Source organism: Lepus europaeus, chromosome 6 (assembly GCF_033115175.1).
Source record: "Lepus europaeus isolate LE1 chromosome 6, mLepTim1.pri, whole genome shotgun sequence".
Lineage (NCBI taxonomy): Eukaryota > Metazoa > Chordata > Mammalia > Lagomorpha > Leporidae > Lepus > Lepus europaeus.
The window spans coordinates 85,720,492-85,731,367 of record NC_084832.1 but is presented as its reverse complement, the minus strand read 5'-3'; the positions used below and the strand labels follow the sequence as shown (position 1 = coordinate 85,731,367).

The following is a 10,876-nucleotide window of genomic DNA, read 5'->3' as shown; positions in this document are numbered from 1 at the left end:
CACAGTGCTGGGGGGGGGGGGGGGGGGGGGAGACCCGGCAGGTCACAATGGCTGTTCCCCGCCCACCAGCGGCTCAAATCTCCGTTTGCCGGGCGCCACCCTGCCTGGCTGCTCCGTCCAGCCCTGACTGCCAAAGAGCCTCACACGCCTGACAACTGCGGTCGCTAGTAAGCTTCCTCGCAGGCCGGCTCGGTTGGAGACAGTTTTGTTACCAAAGCGGGTGAGGTCAGCCATTATAACTCAGACAGCTCCGGAAAGCAAAAGTCCATTTCTCCCCCCAGACTAGCCCAGGCCGGAGAGGCACCTGTTAAGGTTTAGCTGACTTCAGTCAGCTAAAGACAGAAGAGGACAGGAGTGGCTAGGTGGGGCCAGCAGATTCCAGTCTGTTGCTCACTCCCGGTGTGTGCTTGGGCAAGTCTTGGAGCTCTGCTCTGGCAGCCTGTGCCACTTCCACCAAGGCCTACTTGGCTATTGGAGGCATACTGCACCTGCTCAATACTCTAGCTGTTCCCCTTTTCACTAATCTATCAGTGTACCTCATCTCTCCCTCATTATTTTCTAGGCTCTCTCTCTGATTCATTTTACCCGATCCCTTTTCCTACTTTTAAGCCCTAAAGCACCCTTGTCATCTCTCCTATGTGTTCCAGAACTGATATTCAGATTCCTGCTACCCCAGTAGCAAGACTTCCTCTTTGTGCCACCGGTCATATTGAAGGGCCAGGGAATGCCCTCAGTCATCCTCTAGTTTGGGAGGCAGTGGGAGGAACAGCCTGGCCATACTGTCAAACCTCACTTCTAGCTGGACTTTGTAATAGTCACAGTTCCTTGGTCTCACTGCAAAATTTCTCACCCACGGTCAATTCATGCTGAAGGGTGTATAACCCAGCAATTCACCACCAACCACCAAGGCACTGCAAATTCATAGCTTTTCCTCAAATAACAGTGCACAAAGCTGCTGTCACCTAATGTAATGACTCTCCAACTTCCCAAGCACAGACAGAAGTTTGTTCTGCTGACCATCCACTCATACATTTGCCTATTTGTATTATTAATTTCTAGAGGAAAGAACACGTGTATTAATCAACTTTGCATCTGAGAGGGCACCAAACATAATGCTTTGTCCATTGATATATACAGCACTTGGTCTATCTCATTATGGAAGATCCTAAAATTAAAAATCATGATGGGGGCTGGCGCTGTGGCCACTGCCTGCAGTGCCAGCAACCCATATGGGCGCTGGTAAGAGTCCCAGCTGCTCCACTTTGATCCAGCTCTCTGCTATGGCTTGGGAAAACAATAGAAAATGGCCCAAGTCCTTGCACCCGCATAGAAGATCCGGAAGAAGCTCCTGGCTCCTGACTTTGGATCAGCACAGCTCCAGTCCTTGCAGCCAACTGGGGAGTGAACCAGCAGATGGAAGACCCCTCTCTTTCTCTCCCTCTCCTTCTCTCTCTATAACTCTTTCAAATAAATAATCTTTAAAAAATTATGAAATCATGTGCTAAAACATGGCAAATAATCAATAAAGGATTATTACGGTTAACCCTGTATTTACCTCTCTTCCAAACCCCCATGACATATCCTATTACTTTTTCCATGACATTTATTGATCACTTTGTACTGTGGACTATGTGTGTTTGTGTATGTGCATTTAGATGCTCCTACAAAACTGCAACATGTCAAAGGCAGGGGTCGCGTTATCCATCTTAGTGCCTCTCCACCAAAAGTAGCATGTCAAATACATCAGAGATACTCTAGAAGCACTCATGAAAAAATTGACTTTTTGAGTTCTCTGTGAAATACCAAATACATTATGAACAGGTGCTTAATGTCTCAGGATAAAGAAATGCTTTCCATTATTATGATTTTCTTAAGCCACTCATTTTGTCCCTTTAAACATTTTGGAGCTGGAGGGAGCCATGACTACATAAATACCAAACAGGGTATCTTTTGGTTCCAGGGATATAAGAAGAAGATTGGCTGTTATAGACTGAATTGTGTATTCTCAAAATTCATATATTGGCGCTTTAACATCCAATTTCACTGTATTTGGAGACAGGGCCTTTAAAGAGGATGATTAAGATTAAATGAGTATGGGGCCAATGCTGTGGCACAGCAGGTTAACGCCCTAGCCTGAAGCGCCGGCATCCCATATGGAGTCCTGGCTGCTCCACTTCCGATCCAGCTTTCTGCTATGGCCTGGGAAAGCAGTAGAAGATGGCCCAAGTCCTTGAGCCCCTGCACCTGCGTGGGAGACCCGAAGAAGCTCCTGGCTCTTGCCTCCGGATCAACACACCTCCAGCCATTGTGGCTACCTGAGGAGTGAACCAGTGGCTAGAAGAACTCTCTCTCTTTCTCTCTGCCTCTCTCTGTAACTCTGATTTTCAAATAGATAAATAAATCTTTAAAAAAAAAAAAAAAGATTAAATGAGGTCATAAGGGTGCGGCCCTAATCCATTACGACTGATTCCTGGTTAGAGGAGGAGACACCAGGGAAGCACACCCAGAGGAAAGGCTATGTGGGAACACATGAGAAGACAGCCATCTGTATATCTATGAGAGAGGCCTCAGAAAGTATCAACTCTGCCAGCACCCTGATCTTGGACTTCTAGCCTCTAGTACTGCAAGAAAACTGACTTCTATTATTTAAGCCAGTCTGCAGTATTTTGTTACACCAACCCTAGCAGACTAAGACGGTGGCCTTCAAGTCTTTGGAGTTAAAAATGGTGGATATTTTGTTCTGTTTTGTTTCTTTGATTTTAAGTCCTCTCTGATTTGTAGGATTCCAGATCTGTTATTGATACTCCCCCATCCCACCCCTACCTATGCATTTCTTCCTGAACATTAGTTTGGAAATAAGAAAGAACATGGTTTTTAGTCTCTGTGCTGGGTGACATGTACCCAATAGATTAAACATTACTCTAGATGTTTGTGTTACTAGATGCAATTAACATCTGAATCAGTAGATCAAGCCTCATTCAATCAACTGAAGAGCAGGATACAACAAAAGAGCTAAGAGAACCTCTGCCTACCTATTTAAGCTGAGATATGTCTTCTGTTTTCAAAGTAGAACTTACACTATCAGCTCACCCAGGTCTCCAGCTTGCCAGCTGCAGATCCCGGGGCTGAATAGGCAGGTATCTCCTATTGTTCTGTCTCTCTGGAGAACACAGTCTCCCTTTTGCAGATGGAGAAACTGAAGTCAAATCAGGATATTTCTGAGAAAGCACCACCCAACCATGTGATTTAGGCCTTTTTAAAGAAATTATCCCCATATTTACCACACTTGCTAGTATATGTGAGAATATGTATCTTGTATGAATTTATGTGCTATAGGGTCATACTATCAAATTATAGTCATGGCCCAAAGAGTTGAGCCATTTGAATAAGAGATAAGATAATTCCTATCAATCATCCAGGAAAACAGTTAGTCTTCATGATATTAATGTCTTTATTTATACAATATTCCTAACACTGAGAACTTTCTATATACCATGCCCTGCACTGGAGAGTCCTGCATACTGTCTCCTTTACTCCTCACATCACACCTCTGAAATTAAAACTTTATTATCCTCTTTTCACAAATGAAGGATTTGAGACTTAGGAATGTGAAGTCTTAATTCCTTAAAACTTAAGCTGGGGTTTACACTCAGGGAATCCGACACCACAGGCTGAGCTCAAACATTTAATCATGACCTATAGAGTCGGTCCTGGAAAGGCAAACCTTGGATGGAGAGGATGTGTGCTTGTTCCCTTATTCTAAATGTCTAGGTTGGTGCTGTGAGGGGTAAGTGTTAAAGATGGAATTGACCAACACATTAGATAATTACATTATCTAGATGCAGGTTCTTGCCATGTGAATTTAACCTTGGTTATTTCCTAGCACCTATGTACATTCACATAAAGATACTTCAAAAAGGTCACAGAAAAAAATGGAACCTAAAGATGAGTTTATTTTAGTACAAACATTTTTGAAATCCATGCATCCAAAGGGTTTTCCAAAAGTGCATGGAAAATTGTATTACAAAAAAACTGCAAGGATCTAAAGATACTTTCACACCAAAACAAACTTACCTTTTCCACAAACTTTTTGGAGTTCTCTCATATTTGAATGTTAGTTACTATTCCAGCTGGTATCTTGTATGCTGCAGGGCACTGAGCAAAGGGAACGGAGGAAATTCTCATCACAGCAGCACGGATAAAGGGCTCCCTTTAGGTCTACATGGTTATAGCAGCCATAATCAAGAGATCACCAAAGACTACCTCAAGACAAATCGGGGGCCACCCAATTCTTATGGCCCTTTTCCCAGGCAGTATTCCTTGCAAAGCCAAACTTGGGAGGTGGGGAAAGGGGGACAGCATTATAGCATAGCATGTAGAGCTAATGCTGACATCTCATATGGGTGGCACTTCATGTCCTGGCTGTTCCACTTCTGATCCAACCTAATGGCCTGAGAAAAGCAGCAGAAGATGGTCAAGTACTTGGGCCCCTGCCACCCACACGGGAGACCTGGAAGAAATTCCTGGTTCCTGGCTCCTGGCTTCAGCCTGGCTCAGGCCTGCTATTGTGGCCATCTGGGAAGTTAACCAGCAGAAAAGATCTCTCCCTCTCTGTCTATAACTTTCAAGTAAATAAATATACAAAAAAAAAAAAAAAAAAAAAAAAACAAAAACAAAAACTTGGAAAACCTGGATGGTTTTGTACTTAGTTGGGGGAAGCAGTATTTTCCTACTAGCCCTGACTCTTCCTCTGTTCCCACTCCTCCCAACTAGTTGATGTCATAAATGGCAACTTTCGAGTATCATCTCTTTAGCTTTTGATTCCTGTTAAACTTGCTTCCCCTGGGAGAGAGTAGGACTTTAAATTTATATCAGTTGGTCACACAGAACTTAGCAGAAACATGAGACGGTGAAAACACAAGGTAGGGAGCACTTGAAGCTGGAGCCAAACACTGTCTAGCAAAGTGTAGAGAATAGTAAGATTGGGGTACTAAGAAAAAAAGTGTCTTTTTCATAAATTGCCTCAAGATGAGTCCAGCCAGCGCCTAAGCCCTCACCCTCACTGTACCTGAGGCTCTATTACAGATCAGGTAACCACTTTGCCAGCTGCCTGCCCTTGAAAAAGCAGCCAAAGGTCTGTGTGCAATAAAGTGGCACTATAGGAAAGACAAGGCAGTGTAGCCATTATCTTCTCTCTGAGGCCTTGGTATTCTGAATATAATTTTCACCTTTCTTGATACTTCCCTACAAGAAATTAAAACAACGGGTTGAATTGTCTCATTTTCTTATTTCCCCTATTGCTATGGTTAATACAATATGATCCAATCTTTCTGGATTATATCCTGGCAATATGTTTCAAGAGTAGGAAAATTGTTCTTACTATTGATATTATAAATACACTTTTCAAAACTATCCCAAGAAAATAACAACAAAATTTACTATTGATGTGGACAAGGAGGGTATTAATTTCACTCCAGGCTCTTGTCATGCACAAAGATAAGCATTCTAGGTGCTGACATGTATAAGGTGCACAAACTGATAAAATTTATTCAAAAAGTGCGAAAGCAAACACACATACACACACACAGCATGGGTTCTCCCATATACAGAAATACGTGTCATGAGTGGACAGTGGGCCAGAAGACTGCCCAAAAGGGTGGGAAGGGAAGACAGAGGGCTTCTGGCAGCACCTCCAAGCATGGTCTGCTGGGCTCAGGGGAGAGCCCTCCAGTTGTTGGTTCTCTTTTATGAGGTTGGGGATGGAAGATGGTGCTACCTGCAAGTTATATGGCACCTCTAAAGATTCCACATGGAGCTTGATATCCATGTTTGCATGGCACTTCCCTTGAGTCTTAGATGAAGCAGATGCATCCCAGGGAAGGCAGTATTTAGATTAACAAGGAGCATAACAAAACATGGGGGCTTGAGACTTCCAGCTCAGCAGATATAGTTAGCTGCCTACCTATTCCATTTGATTATAATTTTAATTGGTTTACTCGGGAGTTAAGTGATTTCACATGGTTTTCACATGCAACATTTAGAGTTGTTAATCGTTTTAGCAGAAAGTTGGAAAGAACTGAAATAACCAGAATATTAATAGGAAGGAATACTGCATGACTGCCAATATAGATTATGACTTGCAGTGTGACCCCCTCCAAAGATGTGTCCATTCAAAATCTCAGAATATGATGATATTTGGAATAAAGATCATTGTGGATATAATTATGGATTGCAAAATTAGATTATCCTGAATTAGGGTGGGTCCTAAGTTCAGTGACAAGTGTCTTTATAAGAAAGAAAAGGAGAAGACACAGAGACACAGAAGAAGGCCAAGTGCAAATGGAAGCACAGATTAAAATTGTGTCTTCACAAGCCAAGGAACACCGAGAGCCACCAGAAGTTGGAAGAAGAAAGGAGGGACTCCCTTAGAGCCTTCAGAAGGAGGCACCTTGACTTTGGACTTCCAGTATTTCAGAGCTGTGACAGAATAAATATCAGTTGTTTTAAGCCATTAGTTTGGGCCAATTTGTTACAGCAACCCTAAGAAACAATTATATACAGTAAAGAAATAGATAATGTTGGAAGCTGAATAAATGATGATATTAAAAATGTAGAGCTCAGGGCTGGCGCTGTGGCATAGCAGGTAATGCCGCTGCCTGCAATGCCAGCATCCCATATGGGAGACAGTTCATGACCAGGCTGCACCACTTCCGATCCAGCTCTCTGCTATTGCCTGGGAAGGCAGTGGAGGATGGCCCAAGTCCTGGGGCCCCAGTACCCACGTGGGAGGCCTGGAGGAGGCTCTTGGCTCCTGGCTTCAGATTGGTGCAGCTCTGGCCGTTGCGACCAATTGGGGAGTGAACCAGCAGATGGAAGACCTCTATCTCTCTCTACCTCTCTTTCTCTGTGTGTGTGTGTAACTCTGCCTTTCAAATGGATGAATAAATCTTTAAAAAAAAAAAAATGTAGCTATGGGGGGGCTCCAAGGTGGCGCAATAGGGAGGGAGCTCACTGATAGTCCAGGAAAACATAGTTTAATAAAAGTGGAGATAGTGAAGTCTCAGGGAAGAGTTAGGGAAAAAACTGCAGAGGGAACTCTTCCAGAATTAGAGGGACTCGGTGGATCTACTGGAGGACACTGTGCCCATGGCTCAGGAGCCCAGCTGCCGAGAATCTTCTCCTCTGCACCAGTGCTGGAAAGGGAGGTAAGGCGAAACCGCAGGAGCCTGAGACACTGGCAGAAAAGCGGCAGGAACGAGGGAACGAGGCATGAAGCTCCATGGAGGAAGTACACCAGCCTAACTAGGGGAAAGAAAAAAACAAAAGGGATGGTATGGACACGATTCTCTCTCTCCACACACCTTACAAAGGCACGCGAGACAATAGAGCAGGCACCATTTTGGACATACGTTAACAGCGCCATCTCGGGGCTGTGCCTGCCCTCAGCCAAACAGAAAAACTTGACTCTGGTTGGGAATAATAACAGGAGACTAAGACCTAGTGAATGTGTGGAGCTTATGAACCAGAACTGTGAAAAAAAAAATTGAGGGTGTGTGGGAGAACTCATGGTGTGGCTGAGACATGAGTAGTTTTGATGGGAGACGCCACTCTTGGTGGGAGATGCCACAAACTCGGTAGCCTTGGCTACCCGGTGAGAGACATTGCAGGGGAATCTGAGCTTACACTGAGGACTGCACGGATCTTTTGTGTGGTCCTTGGGACAGAGCAGATGAATATTACACCCACTGGGGCTAGTGCTCAGGCACTGAGTGCCATCAAGGAGAACAGCTCAGCTAAGCGGAATTACTTCCCTTCTGAATAAAAAAAAAAAAAAAAAAAAAGAGGGAGAGAAGATTTTACCATGCCTCTAGAGATTCACCAAAAGCAGAAAGTCCACTTAATCTAGGGTCATAGTATAACGAGAAAAGTCAACACAGCGAGAAAAAAAAAAAAAAAAGAAGAAGAAGAAGAGGAAACCAAAGAATATCTCCACAATACCAAACAAACACAAAAACCAAGGAAACAAGAACAAGGAAGACATCATGATGCTCCCAAATGAACATGACGCTCCAGTAAAAGATTATGAAGATGATGAGATAGAAGAAATGCAAGATACAAAATTCAAAAAATTTATGATAACATTTAGAAGTTAACAAAAACAAATGAATGAACTACAGAAATCCTTACAGGACAGGACAGAAAATCTATCTTGTGAAAATGAAATCTTGGCCAGCGCCGCAGCTCACTAGGCTAATCCTCCGCCTGCGGCGCTGGCACCCCAGGTTCTAGTGCCGGTTGGGGCGCCGGATTCCATCCCAGTTGCTCCTCTTCCATTCCAACTCTCTGCTATGGCCCGGGAGTGCAGTGGAGGATGGCCCAGGTCCTTGGGCCCTGCACCCACAGAGGAGACCAGGAGAAGCACCTGGCTCCTGGCTTCGGATCAGCGTGGTGCGCTGGCCACAGTGGCCATTGTGGGGTGAACCAATGGAAAAAAAGGAAGACCTTTCTCTCTGTCTCTCTCTCTCTCACTGTCTACTCTGTCAAAAAAAAGAAAAAAGGAAATGAAATCTTAAGGAGGAATCAAAATGAAAAGAGAATTTAGTAGAACATGAAATTGAGACATTGAAGAGAAACCAAAATAAAATAAAGAATTCAACAGAACGAATGAAAAACATATTTGAGAGTCTTAAAAACAGAATCAGTGGGGCAGAAGAGAGAATATAGGACTTAGAAGACAGAGCACAGGAAAGTATACAGTCAAACCAAAGAAAAGGAGAGGAAATTATAAATCTAAAAAATATTGTCGGGAATCTACAGGATACTATTAAAAAACCCAACATTCAGGTTCTAGGAGTTCCTGAAGGCATGGAGAGAGAGAGAGGATTAGAAGGCCTTTTTAGTGAGATACTAGCAGAAAACTTCCCAGGTTTGGAGAAGGACAGAGACATCCCAGTACAAGAAGCTCATAGAACCCCCAATAAACATGACCAAAAGAGATCCTCACCATGACACATTGTAATCAAACTCACCACAGTGAAACATAAAGAAAAGATTCTAAAAAGTGCAAGAGAGAAACGTCAGATTACTCTCAGAGGATCTCCAATTACATTCACAGCAGACTTCTCATCAGAAACCCTATGGGCTAGGAAGGAATGGCAAGATATAGCCCAAGCACTAAGAGAAAAAAACTGCCATCCCAGAATAATATATCCTGCAAAGCTCTCATTTGTGATTAAGGTGAAATAAAGACCTTTCATAGCAAACAGAAATTGAAAGAATTTATCACCCCTCGTCCAGCCCTGCAAAAGATGCTTAAAGATGTGTTACACACAGAAACAAAGAAACACAGCCATCAGTATGAAAGAAGGTTAAGGGAGAAAATCTCCCAGTAAAAGATCACAGGAAGTTCAAAACATGTATTAGAAATATCTTTGGAAAAATGGCAGGGTAAAGTCACTACTTATCAATAGTCACATTAAATGTAAATGGCCTCAACTCTCCAGTTAAAAGACACAAGACTGGCTAAATGGATTAAAAAACAAAACCCATCTATCTGCTGCTTACAAGAACACATATTTCCAACAAAGATGCATGCACACTGAAAGTGAAAGGCTGGAAAAAGATATACCATGCCAATAGAAATGGAAAAAGAGCAGGCGTAGCCATCTTAATATCAGACAAAATAAACTTTAACACAAAAACTGTTAAGACAGACAAAGAGGGGCACTATATAATGATTAAGGGGTCAATTCAACAGGAAGATGTAACTATTATAAATGTATATGCACCTAATTACAGGGCACCGGTTTATTTAAAAGATATGTTAGGGACTTAAAGGGAGACTTAGACTCCAACACAATAGTATTGGGGGACTTCAATATGCCACTTTCAGCAATAGACAGATCAACTAGACAGAAGATCAACAGGGAAACAGCAGATTTAATTAACACTATAGACCAAATGGACCTAACAGATATCTACAGAACTTTTCATCCTACACTTAAAGAATACACATTCTTCTCAGCAGTACATGGAACCTATTATAGGATTGACCACATACTAGGCCATAAAGAAGTCTCAACAGATTCAAAAAATCAAAATCATACCATGCATCTTCTCAGACCAGCACCAAATGAAGCTGGAAATTAGCAACTCGGGAATCCCTAGAGCATATGCAAACACATGGAGATTGAACAACTTGCTCCTGAATGAACACTGGGTCATAGAAGAAATCAAAAGAGAAATCAAAAACTTTCTGGAAGTAAATGAGGATAACAGCACAACATACCAAAACTTATGGGATACAGCAAATCAGTGATAAGAGGAAAGTTTACGGCTGGCGCTGCGGCTCACTAGGCTAATCCTCCACCTTGCGGCGCCGGCACACCGGGTTCTAGTCCTGTTCGGGGTGCTGGATTCTGTCCCGGTTGCCCCTCTTCCAGGCCAGCTCTCTGCTGTGGCCCGGGAGTGCAGTGGAGGATGGCCCAAGTGCTTGGGTCCTGCACCCCATGGGAGACCAGGAGAAGCACCTGGCTCCTGCCATCCGATCAGCACAGTGCGCTGGCCGCAGCGTGCCAGCCGCGGCGGCCATTGGAGGGTGAACCAACAGCAAAAAGAAGACCTTTCTCTCTGTCTCTCTCTCTCACTGTCCACTCTGCCTGTCAAAAAAATTTTTTAAAGAAGTTTTTTAAATAAAAAAAGAGGAAAGTTTATAGCAATAGGTGCCTACATCAAGAAATTGGAAAGGCACCAAAATAAATGAGCTATCAATGCATCTCAAGGATCTAGAAAAACTGCAGCAAACCAGACCCAAAACTAGTAGGAGAAGAGAAATAATTAAAATTAGAGAAGAAATCAACAGAATTGAATTAAAAAA

At 43.1% G+C, this 10,876-nt stretch overlaps 1 protein-coding gene across 1 annotated transcript in view; it reads right to left on the bottom strand.

Annotated features, from left to right (window-relative positions):
* PEX26 (peroxisomal biogenesis factor 26) overlaps nucleotides 1–10,876 on the bottom strand; it is a 55,184-nt gene that overhangs the window by 12,826 nt on the left and 31,482 nt on the right. Inside the window, exon 6 of the mRNA XM_062194474.1 lies at nucleotides 4,075–4,155. Within this exon, the coding sequence (XP_062050458.1) occupies nucleotides 4,115–4,155 (41 nt within the window). The 3' untranslated portion in view covers nucleotides 4,075–4,114. The remainder of the gene's footprint in view (nucleotides 1–4,074; nucleotides 4,156–10,876) is intronic.